The sequence below is a fragment of the Elgaria multicarinata genome, chromosome 3 (genome assembly GCF_023053635.1).
Source record: "Elgaria multicarinata webbii isolate HBS135686 ecotype San Diego chromosome 3, rElgMul1.1.pri, whole genome shotgun sequence".
Classification (NCBI taxonomy): Eukaryota; Metazoa; Chordata; class Lepidosauria; order Squamata; family Anguidae; genus Elgaria; species Elgaria multicarinata.
The window spans coordinates 175,292,408-175,308,821 of record NC_086173.1 but is presented as its reverse complement, the minus strand read 5'-3'; the positions used below and the strand labels follow the sequence as shown (position 1 = coordinate 175,308,821).

Genomic DNA, 16,414 nt, shown 5'->3' with positions numbered 1-16,414 from the left:
TTCACCTGTGGGAGACAAAGATGGCATTACAACCTCCGCCGCTTGCGCTCAGGTTTTTGAATTTAACTTGTGAGAAAACTCACGCCCCTCCAGATTTAGGTTCTTACCCAGAAACTAGGGGTGTGCACGGACCCCCCACTCCACTTCATTTTAAGATCCGCCATTTTCGGATCGGCCCGCTCCGCCCCGCCCCCACTCCGCCTGTGCCCACTCCGCTCCGCTCAGAGCTCCGGATCCGGATCGGAGCTCCGGTCCCCCCCCATAGGGGGGGTTACCGGGCCCTGCCGCCATCACCGCCCATGCGGCGACAGCGGCAGAGCCCGGTAAGGAGGAGGGGGGCCTTACCTGCCTCCATCCGTGGTCCGTCGCCGTCTCCAATTGAGCCCACGGTTCCACCAGGAAGTCTGGGCCGCAAGTGCGGCCCAGACTTCCTGCTGGAACCACGGGCTCAATTGGAGACGCTGACGGACCGCGGACGGAGGCAGGTAAGGGAGAGGAGGGCGGGGGGGGGTTACCGGGCCCTGCCGCCATCGCCGCCCATGCGGTGACAGCGGCAGAGCCCGGTAAGGGACCAAGGGGGAGGGGGCCTTACCTGCCTCCGTCCGCGGTCCGTCGCCATCTTCAATTGAGCCCGCGGTTCCACCAGGAAGTCTGGGCTGCAAGTGCGGCCCAGACTTCCTGCTGGAACCACGGGCTCAATTGGAGACGATGACGGACCGCGGACGGAGACAGGTATGGGAGAGGAGGGCGGGGGGCGTTACCGGGCCCTGCTGCTGTCGCCGTATGGGCGACAGCGACAGCGGCAGGGCCCAGTAAACCCCACTTACCTTTCCGGCGGAGCTCCAGATCGAGGCGAAGGATCCGCCTTCACCTCGATCCTCTTCGCCACACTCCGCCGGCCCCCCAATCCTCTTCGCCTTCGCCTTAAGGGCAGGCGAAGCCCCGCGCTCCGCTACTGCTTCTCCGGTCCGATTAGAAGCGGAGCACATCCCTACCAGAAACTAGGGGTGTGATCCGCTCCGATTAGGAGCGTAGAAGCAGTAGCGGATTGGCCTGCTCCGCCTTACCCAGAGGCGGAGTAGGAGCGGACCGTGGACCCCTAGAAGCAAGGCGAAGAGAAGCGGCCATTTTTCGGAGCTCCTAGTTCAGGCGGAGCGCTCCGGTCGCCATCTTGAAAACATTTCGCCATAGGATTGCATTGCGGCAAATAATCACGCATAACTACGTTCTTTTTGAAGCTATCGTTCTGGAAATTCTTGTGCTCAGAGAGTCGTGGATGGGGGTCATTTTGAGACCACTCTCACCTCTCTGCGTCGTGCGGGTCGCGTGCTATATTTTTTTGAAAATCGGGTCAACCGCTCGGCTCAAACGGCGTTTTCGGCTTTTCGCCCATAGGATTGCATTACGGAAAAGAATCGGGGATAACTGGGGGGGGGGTTAAGCTATCGTTCTGAAAATTCTTGTGCACAGAGAGTCGTGGATGGGGGTCATTTTGAGACTACTCTCAACTTTCTGCATCCTGTGGTTCACGTGCAATATTTTTTTAAAAATCGGGGTTGGGTTTTTTTTTTTTTTTTTTTTGGAAGCGATGACAGGCACATTCAACTCCCAATCCTGATGAGAATTGATCTCCTCAGAAAGCATCATCCTCCAATCCCAGCGTTGGAGGGGGGACTAAGGCAGACCCACCCTGAGAACTTTCTGTTTTGTGTCTCTTTGTGGGTTGGCGTTCGTGGAGGGAACACTTAGTTAGTTAGTGCTCCTGCTTTGGACTTTGGAGATAGATTAGGATAGATTTAGTTTGGCGCGTGTGTGTGTGTTTGTTTGCTTCTTTCTGACTTATAGCTTAGTTTGCCCTGTGTTTTTCCCTTACTTTGATTTAATATAAACTTTATTTTTAAATTTTGGAGTGTGTGTTTGGTGGGTTGGGTTGGTTGCCCCCCCCCCTGACTGTTCTGCTTTTGTGAAAGCTTTCTTTTGAAAGCATACACACACTTCTTGTCCCATTTCCCTACATTTAAACATATTATATTCTTCTTATACATATTCTTAGTAGTACCTTATACATAGTATTAGTAGTATTAATATTTTATTAGTCATCATGAAAAGAGGGAGCAGGCGTGCTGAAAGCAGCAAGGCTCAGGCTGGCACCAGTAAGCAGGCTGCCTCTCCTCCTGTGAAAATCAAACGGGCAACTCCTTGGCTGACTGCTCCAAAACAGAAGCAGGACAAGCAGCAGGCAGAGCCACTCTCTTCTGCAACTTGTGCCCGGCGTTCTCTTTTTGAGGGTGGGAATGGGAAAAGTGCCCCTTTACAAGAGGCAGGTGGCATTAGAGGAGGAGGAGTACCCCCAACACCTGCATTATCCTTTCAGCCCACGAGCCCGCTGATGGACCTAGACGAGGTGGAGGGGGAGGAGGAGGAGGCGGTGGGCCTCCAGGATGTGGGGGCTGAGGAGGAGGAGCAGCAGCAGCAGGCCGAGGCTCTCTCCCCAGTCTCATCCCACACCCCTGTTTCTGTGGCAACACCAGAGAGCTCAGGCGGGCAATTGGTGGTGTCACCACGGAAACGAAAGACAAGCATCGTGTGGGACCACTTTGAGTTGGGAGCGGATCCCCGCTTTGCTGTCTGTCGCCACTGCAAACTCAGCCTAAGCAGGGGTTCATCGACAGGGCATTATGGAACCAGCAGCATGAAGATGCATCTTCAGAGGCAGCACCAGGCGATCTTGCTGGGGAAAGAGGCGGGCAAGGCGACTGGTTCCAGGGGAAAGCCGAAGGCTGCTGCTGGCACTGCCACTCTAAGCTCTCCATCTCCCATCCCCACAAGGGTTAGGCAGGCAACCCTGCAGGACATGGGGTGGGGGAAGTATTGACCCACAAGATGGCGTTTTCCAATGCCCACCCAGGGTGCTACTGTGGTGGGGCATCTGCCGGGACTGACTCCTCCCCAATACTAGATCTATGACATGTCACTCTGCCTGCCCCTCTGCTAGCCTGTCCTCCTCGGTGACCGACTCGCTGGGATGGTTTGCGTTTGCAATGCGTGACTAACTGCAATGCTGGCTTAGAAACCAGCCATCACTTCCTTGTGCCCCCAGAAATGCCCGCAGCCTGCCTGCCTGCCTGCCTGCCCGCCTCCCCCGGGGTGCTGCTGTGGTGGGGCATCTGCCAGGACTGACTCCTCGCCTGCTCTGCCTGCCTCTCTGCCCGCCTGGTGCCTGGGAGATGGGCTTTGCGGTTTGTGCCCAGCACCCTCCGGCACGCTTGCTCCCAGTCGTCCTCCTCTGTGCCCCTCAAGGCGTAACTGCTGGCTTAGAAAGAAACGACGAGACATCTTTGCCTCACTTTGCGCCCGCTTATGGGTTGGTTTGCTATGCGTTAGTGCTCAAGCCATCCTTGCGGCACTACAATGCATGCTGCCTGCCTGCCTGCCTGCCTTCCCTCCCTTCTCCCCTTCCCGCCTTGCAGCGATGGTGTATGTGTCTTGCTTTGACTCAGGGGAGAAGTCCTTCCTGCGCTCACTTAGACTTTATCAAGTTCAATAATCCCTTTTTCAAATGTGCAAGAAGATTTAGGGTTATCTCGTGGCATGTTGGGATTGCCTTGGAACTGGCCCCATTGAGCTGTCTGCAATTGCAACTTTAAATCCCTGACATACTGGAGTGCCCGATTTTCAAAAATTCCCCAAAAATCAGGGGATGATGGGATTGCCTTGAAACTTAGTGTCCATGGGGACACATGGGTAAGCTGTCATGGGACCAAAGGATAGGTTTCTAACGTGCAAATTGACGTAGTTGTAGAATAGGACTTGATTTGGGGTGAGTTAAAAAGTTTAAGCCGCGCCAAAAATCAGGGGATGATGGGATTGCCTTGAGTGTGGGCGTCCCTGTGGACACATGGATAAGCTGTCCTGGTGCCAAGTTTGAGGTTTCTAACATGCAAATTGACGGAGCTATCCCAAGGGGTCTGAATGGGGTGCCCGATTTTCAAAAATTCCCCAAAAATCAGGGGATGATGGGATTGCCTTGAAACTTGGTGTCCATGTGGACACGTGGATAAGCTATCAAGGTGCCGAGTTTGAGGTTTCTAACGTGCAAATTGACGTAGTTGTAGAATGGGACAATTTGGGGTGAGTTAAGCCACGCCAAAAATCAGGGGATGATGGGACTGCCTTGAGTCTGGGCGTCCATGTGGACACATGGATAAGCTGCCCTGGTGCCGAGTTTGAGGTTTCTAACATGCAAATTGACGGAGCTATCCCAAGGGGTGTGAATGGGGTGCCCGATTTTCATAAATTCCCCAAAAATCAGGGGATGATGGGATTGCCTTGAAACTTGGCGTCCATGCGGACACATGGATAAGCTATCAAGGTGCCGAGTTTGAGGTTTCTAACGTGCAAATTGACGGAGCTATCGAAAGGGGTGTGATGGGTGGTGAGTTAGAGGTTAGAGCCGCGCCAAAAATCAGGGGATGATGGGACTGCCTTGAGTCTGGGCGTCCATGTGGACACATGGATAAGCTGCCCTGGTGCCGAGTTTGAGGTTTCTAACATGCAAATTGACGGAGCTATCCCAAGGGGTCTGAATGGGGTGCCCGATTTTCAAAAATTCGCCAAAAATCAGGGGATGATGGGATTGCCTTGAAACTTGGCGTGCGTGTGTATACACCCATGAGGTGTCATGGTGCCAAACGTGAGGTTTCTAACTTGAACCGAAAAAAAGTTGTATACTTTTTTAGCTTTCAATGCAACCCTATGGGGGGGAAACGGAGCTCCGATCCGGATCCGGAGCTCCGAGCGGAGCGGAGCGGAAGTGGGCGGAGCGGGGGCGGGGCGGAGCGGCCCGCTCCGAAAAATGGCGGATCTGCAAGTGAAGCGGAGCGGGGGGTCCGTGCACACCCCTACCAGAAACCACTATACAGGTTTCCACGTAGAATGTCTTCACGTGCTGAAAAGAAACACCTTTTCTGAACTCTAAGCAAGGTTTAATTTAAGTGTCCCTCCACCAACACCCCCTCAGCAACCAAAAACATCTAGAGGAACTTAAAAGGGTGACATAGATTTCGGGCACACTGCAGAGAGGGAAACCGAGTCGAAATAGGCCTCCTTGATTCTCACCCTGCACAGGGGGTCCACCGTCAGCCTCCTCAACGATCCTTCTTCGCTCCGAACTGCGTCTGAGTGGAGCCTTCTCTGCCTCAGAGAAATCAGCGCTCAATTCTGCAAATAGGCCCTGCTCCTGAAACATCAATGAGAATCCAGGACATGAAATGGGGAGAAGGATTAGAGAAGGCACAATACTGGAGGCAAAAACCTTGGACTGTTATGAGTCCGTTTTAGTACACCCTCCCTCACGTGCTTTTTCCTTTCCAACTACCAGGCTAAAAGTCTCTCACCTGCTCCTCTTCCTGCTTCTTGTCCTCTGCCTGGCTGAGGAGGAAACCTTCTGCCAGGTCAACCGCCTGGGAACTGGTCTCCGCTCCACATTCTCTCACCCAGCTCCCGATCTCCGAGGGCAGGACGGCCAGGAACTGCTCTAGGATCACCAGATCCAGCATCTGGTTCTTCGTGCGCCTCTCTGGTTTCAGCCACTGGCGGCAGAGATCGTGGAGTCGGCTGCAAACCTCTCGGGGGCCCTCAGCCTCCTGGTAGTGGAACTGCCGGAAATGCCGGCTCCGTACCTCTGGGCAGGGCGTCTCTTCTCCCAGGATTCCCTGCACCGTTCCTTCCCAGAATTCACCACTGCTTCCAGTTGTGGTGGTGCCAGGGCCTCTTCCTGCTTCGCGGCCAGCTGAGTCTTCCTCGTCCATCTCTGTGCTCCCAGAAGCCTCCGACGGGGCCAGAGGAACCCTTCTTTCGTCCGGCACTTCCTGCCCCAAGGCCCAACGTGCCATAAGTGGAGATGCCACCAAGTCCTGCAAAGCCAAGACACGGTTCTGAGGGTTAAAGGATGACACTGCCAGGCTCAGGAGATGCCTTTTCCAGGGATGACTCCAGCGAGCCACCAGGTCGTCATCTCCCAGAAGGAAAGGCGGGTGAACACCAGGGCCCAAAGAGGGAGGGTCCTTCACTGAGGGCCACACGCCCCAAAGCCTGGTTGAGGGGCTGAAGACGCAGCCTCCCGGTCACAGGCCTGCCCTGAACGACCCCTCCCCCCCCTCCACAGACCCTCCCTCCCTCAAGCCTTCCCTTGAGCCTCCACTCCTCCAGCACCACCTTTCCTGTCTCAGGCAAGTCCCATCTCCTTGACCCCTTCTGCTGCCGACTTCGTGTTAAGTCTCACATACACAGAGCGCCAACGAGGTTAGAATGCTGGGCTAGGACTCCGGGGATCCGGGTTCTAGTCCTCAGCTGTTTTATTCTTTTACTTTGTACAGCACCAAGTACATCAATGGTTATGAAATAATCCTTACACAAAGCTCTATGAAGAGAGACTGAAAGAACTGGGCATGTTTAGCCTGAATAAGAGAAGGCTGAGGGGAGACATGATAGCACTCTTCAAATACTTGAAAGGTTGTCACACAGAGGAGGGCCAGGATCTCTTCTCGATCCTCCCAGAGTGCAGGACACGGAATAACGGGCTCAAGTGACAGGAAGCCAGATTCCAGCTGGACATCAGGAAAAACTTCCTGACTGTTAGAGCAGTACGACAATGGAACCAGTTCCCTAGGGAGGTTGTGGGCTCTCCCACACTGGAGGCCTTCAAGAGGCAGCTGGACAACCATCTGTCAGGGATGCTTTAGGGTGGATTCCTGCATTGAGCAGAGGGTTGGACTAGATGGCCTTGTAGGCCCCTTCCAACTCTGCTATTCCATGATTCTATGAACCTCGCAGTCTCCTCTGCCTAGGACAGCCTGCTTCCCTCCAGATGTTTGTGATTACAAGTCACTGCATTCCTGACCATGGGACATACTGACTTGCAATGATGGGAGTTGTAGTCCAACACTTTTGGAGGGCACCAGGTCTTGGTTCTAAGAAATTCAAAACCCCTAATGTAGGAAGGCACCATGTTTCAGAATACCTTAATAAAAGATTTAAGAAACCTTTCGGTAAGTTTTGCAGGAATGAGTATTTGCTCACTAATTATCACCTTTCTGCTTGTAGCTTTATCTACAACGGTTAGTGAGAGGGAAGCGAGAGCGACTTGGAGCACCTTGTACGAATTAAAAGTTTCTTGTAACAGATGAAGTAATGAAACGTTGAACGTAACCCGGAGTCGTCGTTTCGCTCTGTCTGTGCGGTGTTTTCATAGCAAATATGTTGCTTTATAATAATATATCACTCTGTGCATTGTTCTTACAGCAAAAATGTTCACTTGAGTTGATATATAAAATTTCCTACAATATTTAATGGTCCTACGTATGTGTTTGGTCAATAAAAAATTGAATGTTCAACTAATAGTTATGAATTTGCACAGTTTCATAGAATCATAGAACAGTAGAGTTGGAAGGGGCCTACAAGGCCATCGAGTCCAATGCAGGAATCCACTTTAAAGATTTCCTGATGTCCATCCAGAATCTGGCTTCATAGAATAGCAGAGTTGGAAGGGGCCTGCAAGGCCATCGAGTCCAACCCCCTGCTCAATGCAGGAATCCACCCTAAAGCATCCCTGACAGAGGGTTGTCCAGCTGCCTCTTGAAGGCCTCTAGGGTGGGAGAGCCCACAACCTCCCTAGGTCACTGGTTCCATTGTCGTACTGCTCTAACAGTCAGGAAGTCTTTCCTGATGTCCAGTGTTATGTCAATAAAGAACTGAATGTTCAACTAATACAGTTATGAATTTGCACAGTTTACATTTATAATTACATGATCATTTTAAGGCCTCCTGTTTTGTGGTTGTTAACTGTGGAGCCCAGTGGCCATTTCATTTCCAGCCTACATCTAGCAGAGGCAGGAGAGAGGGGCGGAACGGCACTACTGAGCACGTTGACAAATTGGGAAAAGGCCTCAATATTCACTCTAACGGGGCATTAAAAATAAACGTAAGGGAATTTTTGGGAAAAGAAATGCCATCCCACCAACTAGAGGGAGGGAGGAAGAAGACCCCACCACTGGCCGGCTGTCGCTTCCAAGCAACCCCCAAACCTTGTGCATCAAAGAAACCCCTCGGATCCATTGGCTGTCCTTTGTTGGGGTTCCCCACCCCCACCCCACAATTCCCTCTTCCCCACCTACGTTTCGCCAGGCCAACGTTGTCTCTCCTTTCCACGGCTTCCTAAATGCTTCGTGTCCTCTGTAAAGATTCTGCCTCCCCAACCCTCATCCCCGAAAAGCGTCTGCTGCATTTCCCCCAACATTTCAGATGCTTAAAGACCTCCTCCTCCCCCCACCTGCCCCAGATCCAAAGGGGCCCCCTGGCTTTGCAGAGAGCAGCAGAGGAAGAAGCCCGCCGGAGGATGCCTGGGGCCTGTTGGATGGGGATGATGGGAGTTGCAGTCCAAACAACCTGGAGGGGGGCACTAGCATAGGAACGCAGTGGTAGGGGTCCGCTGCACTAGCCCCCTTCTGGGGATGGGGCCTGCCCTCCCTCTCTCCAGCCCCCAAGCCTCCCTAATGGGCTAACAAGCCCCCCAACCGTTCCTCTTTAACGCCCCCTCCCCACCTTTTCGTCTAACGACCCCCCTCCTTCCTTTTCTCTCTCCATGGGCTGGATGCGGTTTGAGTTGGGCAGCCTCCCCCACTGCTTCTTCCCTGGGCGGGAAGGCTCATCAGACCCCGTGTCTTTCCCGGCCCCCACCCCGCAGCCCTGGGACTCCGCGACCCCCCTCAAATGCCCAGGTGAGGCTGGAGGAGACTCACCTGGCCTGGCGGGAGCAGGAGAGAAGAGACTCCGCCCTCCATGGGGGGAGGAGTCAGACCAGGAAGGGATTTAAGGAGGAGGGGCCACCCCTCCCACCCCCAAATTCCCTTCCTCTCTAGGAATCCAGATCCGTCCTTTTAACCCTTCGGAAGCCCCGCGGGCGCCAGCAGCATCTCTCCGCCCAGGCCGGATCCAGCCAGATGTTTCGCAGCAGCTGGGGGTCGCGAAGCCCCGGGGCGGCGGACGGGAAGGGCCAAGAGCCGGGGCCGTGTGCTGGCGACACTCGGGGAGAATATCGCGGGGCTGAAACCAGGGCTACAGTCTGTCCCTGCTAACCCCAGAACTTCCCAAACTACCTCCGGAACAGAATGGGATGCCCGGGACGAGCGAGATCCGCCCCACTCCCCAGTCACGGAGGGAGGCAAGAAGACCCGGAAGGTCCAAAGGAACGGTGTTCCGATACCCGATCCGTGCATTTTCCGTATTGCGACTTAACCCAATGAGTTAAGTCAACCAAACTCACCAGACGCACATTACTAGGTGGGGCAGGTGTCAAAAAGTCCGAATATTGCACCAAAACCAAACTTTCCAGAGACAAAGTACTTGCTGAGACTGATATAACGACCTCCAAAACCATGTTCTAATACCCATTTTGGGCCACAGTCCGTATTGCACAATTTGCAATGCAGAAGGGCAACTTCCAAGCGAACCAAATCAGCTCAAGCCTCTTTTGGGAAAGAGCCCCATCTGGCCAGATCCGCAGAGATAGTTTCTAGCAGAGTTTGTTGCTCGTTTGCTGCTTTTTCTACTCAGAGCCTCGGAGCGCCAATTTCCGAAATGGCGAAAACAGCCAAATTCATACATCGGAACTGACTGAAAATTATGATTTTAAATACAGTCCTTCTGTGCAATTGGCAATTTAGAATGTCAGAATGCCCGTTCCCTATGCATCCTTGTCAAGAAATTGACATATTAGAGTGAATCAAATAAAAATGAAGAGCCTGAAGTGTTCCGGTTTAAAACCTTCCATACAATTTAACTTTCTACTGTCTGACTTACACTCACAGGGGAAAGATAAGCTGATATGCAGCTATTGCTTTCAGCTGGACAAATATAACTTTGGCAGGTTTAATAATAGAGACCGGGTGCCCCCTTCTTGTTTCAGAACAAGGAGGCAACATTACCTGTGAGCTGAAATCACACTTTAGAAGTGATTCAGCACCACCAAATATTGCCTCCTTCACTACCCACAGCAGCAGCAGCAGAAGAGATTTTCCATACCATGAGTATAGTGCACATGAGTACGTTTGAGCAAGGTTTGGACCTTTTGACACCTGCCCCACCTAGTCATGTGCGTCTGGTGAGTTTGGTTGACTGCCCGTTTTGTGCAATACGGAAAATGCACGGACCGGGTATTGGAACGTGGCTTCTTCAGATGTGTTGTGCCTTATTGAATCCCTGCCATGGAGTTATGTGTGATTGGTGACTTTGGTTGATATCGCTCGTTCAGAAGTGGCCGTTCCACTCTGTTCCAGAAGTTGTTTTGGGAGTTCTGGGGTTAATAGTGATCATAGAATCATAGAATAGCAGAGTTGGAAGGGGCCTACAAGGCCATCGAGTCCAACCCCCTGCTCAATGCAGGAATCCACCCTAAAGCATCCCTGACAGATGGTTGTCCAGCTGCCTCTTGAAGGCCTCTAGTGTGGGAGAGCCCACCACCTCCCTAGGTAGCTGATTTCATTGTCGTACTGCTCTAACAGTCAGGAAGTTTTTCCTGAAGTTAACCCACAATATATATATATATATATATATATATATATATATATTTACCCGATATATATATACATATATATATATCAGGAAAGGCTTCCTGGAATAATGTCATTTTCAGGAGTCGCCGAAAGGAATACAAAGTTGGTGCCTGCCTGACCTCTAGAAGCAGGGAATTCTGTGGGACGGGGGCCACCACGCTGAAGGCTCTTCCCCTGTTGGACTCCAACCGGAGGATGGGAAAATGTGGAACCACCAAGAGCAGGCCCTCGGATGACCTCAGTGACCGGGCAGGTGGGTAGGGGAGAAGGCGCTCTGTCTCTCTCTCTCTCAGGTATCCTGGTCCCAAGTCATTTAGGGCTTTGTGCACAAGTACCAGAACCTTCAACCGGCCCAGGAGCGAATTGGCAGCCAGTGCAGTTCCCTCAGCACAGGAGTCACATGCTGGAAAGGGGCAGCTCCAGACAACAGCCGAACTGCAGCCTTCTGCACTAGCTGCAGCTTCCTGACCAGCTTTGAGGGCAGCCCCAAAGAGTAATCCAGTTTGGAGGTTACCAATGCCTGTACCACTGTAGCCAGGCAATCCCTATCCAGGAGAGGCCGTAGTTGGCAAACCAGGCCGAAGCTGGTAAAAGGTACTCTGAGCCGCCGTGGCCACTTGAGCCTCCAGCGACAGAGATGGATATAAGAGTATCCCCAAACTATGAACCTGATCTTTCAGAGGCAGTGCAACCCCATCCAGAACAGGCAACAAGCCTGTCCCCCGGACTCGGGAACCACTCACCTACACGGCTTCCATCTTGCCAGGATTCAGTCTCAGTTTATTGGCCCTCTTCCAGCCCATTACTGAGTCTAAGCACTGGTCCAGGACCTGCACAGCCTCACCTGATTCAGTTGTCACAGGGAGATAGAGCTGCGTGTCATCAGCGTATTGATGGCATTTAGCTCCAAATCCCCTAATGACCGCTCCCAACGGCTTCATAGAGACATTAAATAACATTGGGGACAAGAAGGTGCCCTGCCTGACCCCATAGCTCAATTGCCAGGGGGCCAAGGTGTGGTCACCCAATGCTACTCTCTGAAAAGGACCCCACAGGTAGGACCGGAACCAGTGTAGCACAGTGCCTCCAATGCTCATCCCACGGAGTCGATCCAAGAGGATACTGTGGTCAATGGGATCAAAAGCCGAGGAGAGATTGAGCAGGATGAACAGGGTTGCATTCCCCCTGTGTCTCTATCAATGAAGGGCGACCAAGGCTGATTCAGTCCTGGAACCGGACCAGAACCTGGAATGGGTCTAGGTTCCCAATTAGCTAAGTACTGAGGACCCCTTGTTTTTCAAATGCCAAGCCATGGACCCCCTACTTTTGAAAAAATTGTTATCTCTATGGTCACCTGTGCAAAGCAATTTTTTTGGAGAAAATAAGGGGTAGCCCCTAATAAGCAAAGGATTTTAGGTATACTAAAACACAGACCATAAAATTTGGGATATTACCACGCAAAAATGGCAATTATTTAGTTAGGAACATAAAGACAAATTTAATTTTACTAACGTCTAGTTTACAATTGAACAAATTATGACTTGACTAGCAGCCACTAAAACTAAATGTGATGGGAGAAATCATGCCTCTGTTTGTCCTGAACAATCCCTTCCACATCTGGTTCAATATTTCCTACTTTTAATCTCAAATCTGGATCAACATCGAGCTTGTTCTTTGTATAACAAAATGTCAAAAATGTTTGTTCACAAAGATATGTGGAACAAAAGGGAATTAGATGTTTCAAAGCTTTTTCACCTAACTTCTTATAATCAGGAAAAACTTTCACCCAGAATTGGTCCAGTCTATATTCTTTGAAACGAGTCCCCTAAACCCTGGACAGCTTTGCCAATGGTCAGGAATTATGGGAGTTGTAGTCCAAAATATCTGGAGAGAAACCGGTTTCCTGCCTCCTGCAACAGAGGGGTTTTTGGGGGTTCTCCTGGGGGCTGATTTTTCCTCCCCTGACAATCCTAGGAGGAAGCTGGCCATGAAGACTCCGCTCTGGTTTTGCTCAAAGTGCTTTAAATTCCTCCCAAGGACCAGGACATTTTGATAGGTGGAGGGGGGGCACGATAGGAGGAGAGAATGCAGAACTAAATGGACCCTTGGTCAAATCTGCATGGCGCTTCTTGCATTCTCATCTCAACGGGTTTGGGGGAACTGGCACCCCTGGCTGTGGAATGAGCTCCCTAAGGAGGTTCGCTTGGCACCTAGACTATATGCCCTTAGATGCCAGGTGAAGACCTTTTTATTCTCCCAGCATTTTAACAGTCTATAAATAAATTTTAACTCGGTGTTTTAAATTTGTAATTTTGCATTGCTGCTTTTTTTACCTGGTTGAGCTTTTATATTATATTTTATATTATGGTTTTATACTGTTTTTTATACTTTGAATGGTTTAAATTTTTGTGAACCGCCCAGAGAGCTCCAGCCATTGGGTGGTATAGAAATGTAATAAATAAATAAATAAATAAATAAATAAATAAATAAATGATTTTTCCTCCCCTGATGATCCTAGGAGTAAACCGCCCATGGAGACGCTGTTCTGGTTTTGCTCAAAATGCTTTCAAGTCCCCCCCCAAGGAGTAGGACATTTTGACAGGTGGTGGTGGGCCATGGTAGGAATAGAGAATGCAGGACTAGATGGACGCTTGGTCAAATCTGCATGGCTCTTCTTGGGTTCTCAATGGGTTTGGGGGAACTGAATGTCTACTACCATGCTTACTCACTTGATCTGAGATCTGCAGTGCTAAATAAACCAGAATGAACAGCTTTGGGTGGGTGTTGAGTGTCGTCCATCTCTGTTCCCTGGTTTCCCTGTAGCTGATCTCACCTGGTCCCTGTGGTTGGGCTCACCTGTACTGGTCCTTATGCTGCACATCTGACGCAGCTGGTGATTGGAGGCCGTTACCATCCAGGACACCCTCAACCAAAACTACGGTCTTAGCTAGACCTAAGGTTTATCCCGGGATCGTCCCGGGGACATCCCTGAATCCCCTGTGTGTCACTTAGATGAACAGGGATGACCCCAGGACGATCCCAGGATAAACCTTAGGTCCAGCTAAGGCCTATGTCTCACTTGAATCCCTGGAACTCCTTCCTTTTATTAATATTATTTATTTATTACATTTTTATACCACCCAATAGCCAAAGCTCTCTAGGCGGTTCTCAAAATTTAAAACCATTAAGAACATAATAAAACATCCAACAATCTAAAAACCCAAATAAAAATACAATGTAAAAAGCACAACCAGGATAAAACCACACAGCAGAAATTGATATAGGATTAAAATACAGAATTAAAACAGCAAAGTTTAATTCTTTGTTATTCCGTGTCTTGCATTCTGAGAAGAGATCCTGGCCCTCCTCTGTGTGACAGCCTTTTAAGTATTTGAAGAGTGCTATCATGTCTCCCCTCAATCTTCTCTTCTCCAGGCTAAACATGCCCAGTTCTTTTAGTCTCTCTTCATAAGGCTTTGTTTCTAGACCTCTGATCATCCTGGTTGCCCTCTTCTGAACACGCTCCAGCTTGTCTGCGTCCTTCTTGAATTGTGGAGCCCAGAACTGGACACAATACTCTAGGTGAGGCCTAACCAGGGCCGAATGGAAAAGAACCAGTACCTCACGTGATTTGGAAGCTATACTTCTATTAATGCAGCCCAAAATAGCATTTGCCTTTCTTGCAGCCATATTGCGCTATTGGCTCATATTCAGCTTGTGATCTACAACAATTCTCGTTTGTAGTATTGCTGAGCCAAGTGTCCCCCATCTTGTAACTGTGCATTTGGTTTCTATTCCCTAGGTGTAGAACTTGGCATTTATCCCTATTAAGTTTCATTCTGTTGTTTTCAGCCCAGCACTCCAGCCTCTCAAGATCACTTTGAAGTTTGTTTCTGTCTTCCAGAGTATGTTATCCTACCCAATTTTGTGTCATCTGCAAATTTGATCAGCGTTCCCTACACCTCCTGACAAATCCATGTTGGCTTCTAGTAATCACTGCATTGATTTCAAGGTGTTTACAGATTGACTTCTTTATAATCTGCTCCTTTATAATCATTCCCAGGAATGGATGTCAGACTGACTGGTCTGTAGTTCCCAAGTTCCCAGGTTCCTTTTTGCCCTTTTTGAAGATAAGGACAACGTTAGCCCTCCTCCAGTCGTCCGGCACCTCACCCATCTTCCATGATTTTGCAAAGATAATAGACAAGGGTTCTGAGAGTTCTTCTGCTAGGTCCTTCATTACTCTTAGATACAGTTCATCGGGCCCTGGAGACTTAAACTCATTCAGGGAAAGTAGGTGTTCTTTGACCATTTCTTTATCAATCTCAAACTGCAATCCTGCCTCCTCAACTTCTGCTTCACTTTTTCCAGGAAGGAGTCATAGACCCGCTTTTAGGAGAAGACCGAGGCAAAATAGGAATTAAGCACTTCAGCCTTTTCTTTGTTGTCTTTTATCAATTTGCCTTCCTCATTAAGCAGTTGAACCACCCACTGATGATCTATTTAGATGGCTCACTAGTTAGTTATCCAATATGGAGTAGTTAAAAGAGGGATTTCTTGCATTGTATTTTGTTCCATTGTAATGATTTTTGTTTATCCTTGCTTTTTTGCCTTCCCTGTATTTTGTCTTTTGTGAAAAATCTTGCAAAATCTGTAATCCACCAGCAAATGTATTTGTATTGTGAAGCCTTAGCCACAGATGATCTAAAAGAAGCTAGCAAGTTTGAGTTTTGTATTGCTTTAAAGGGGGGAAATGTTAGCAGAACCACCTCCATTTTTAACAGGAAACTGTAAAATCTCCATTGCACACCGAGTGAGACGTCACGTACCAAGAATGTCTTCAAGGGTGTTTCCTGTGTGACTATCTTATCTATCCAGAACAATAGCTTTATGTTCCCAGGCGGAATGTACTGTTACAGAGGAAATGTTTTGCAAAAGATAAGCGGGGGGGCTCTGGTGTTACATTCTGATTGGTTAATGCTGCTACTGGGCCCTGCCCCTTGAAAGCTTTAATACTGTACCATATTCCCTATGTTTTTTGTCTGATTGCTCTCTTTGAAGAGACCAGGCCTTGATTACTAATCAATAAAGCGCTTTTGAACCCTCTGTCGCTGGAATGGTGGAGTCGTGCTTAAGGGCTGTTTGGATCTCGTCCTTGGGTGAAAAGAACATTGATCTAACATAGGTGTTAAAATACGGAGAAAAAAAGGTCTTCAGCTGGCGACGGAAGGAGTACAGTGTAGGCACCAGGCGGACCTCTCTGGGGAGCTCGTTCCACAGCCGGGGTGCCATAGCGGAGAAGGCCCTCCTCCTAGTAGCCACCTGCCTCACTTCCTTTGGCAGGGGCTCACAGAGAAGGACCCCTGTGGATGATCAAGGTCCGGGCAGGTACATATGGGTGGAGGCGTTCCATCTGAGCAAACCACATGGATAAGATCAGGCTGCACTTGAATTTTCTCATGGGAAACACAGCAGAACTCCAGGGTCGTGGGGAGGGTGTTGAACCTCTTTGAAATGGGCTGATCTTAGGACCACACTCTAGTCAAATTACCCAGATACCTTTATACCCGGTTGTTTTTATTACACTGGTGCTCACAGGACTCTTTTGGATTGTGGGTGTGTGTTAAATGTCAGATGTTCAACCAATGGACCAAATTCAAATAAATCAGTTAAAAATAAAGATGAGAACAATCAGCTTTTTTCAAAACATTTTAAAAAGACCTCATAAAGGGAGCTAAGTGAAGTTATCACGGGAGGCAGTTCAACGGTGTCGGAGACCCCACCAAGGGGACCCTGCCTTGGTT

At 49.9% G+C, this 16,414-nt stretch overlaps 1 protein-coding gene across 1 annotated transcript; it reads right to left on the bottom strand.

The window, feature by feature from the left end:
- Window positions 1-5,016: 5,016 nt before the first annotated feature.
- LOC134395829 (zinc finger protein 24-like) lies at window positions 5,017-9,377 on the bottom strand. The gene is made up of 4 exons (XM_063121988.1): window positions 9,323-9,377; window positions 5,397-5,915; window positions 5,119-5,239; window positions 5,017-5,033 (listed from the first exon to the last, which is right to left on the bottom strand). Exons 2-4 carry the CDS (start codon window positions 5,892-5,894, stop codon window positions 5,017-5,019), a joined length of 636 nt encoding a protein of 211 aa, XP_062978058.1. The 5' UTR covers window positions 5,895-5,915; window positions 9,323-9,377.
- Between the last annotated feature and the right edge of the window lie 7,037 nt (window positions 9,378-16,414).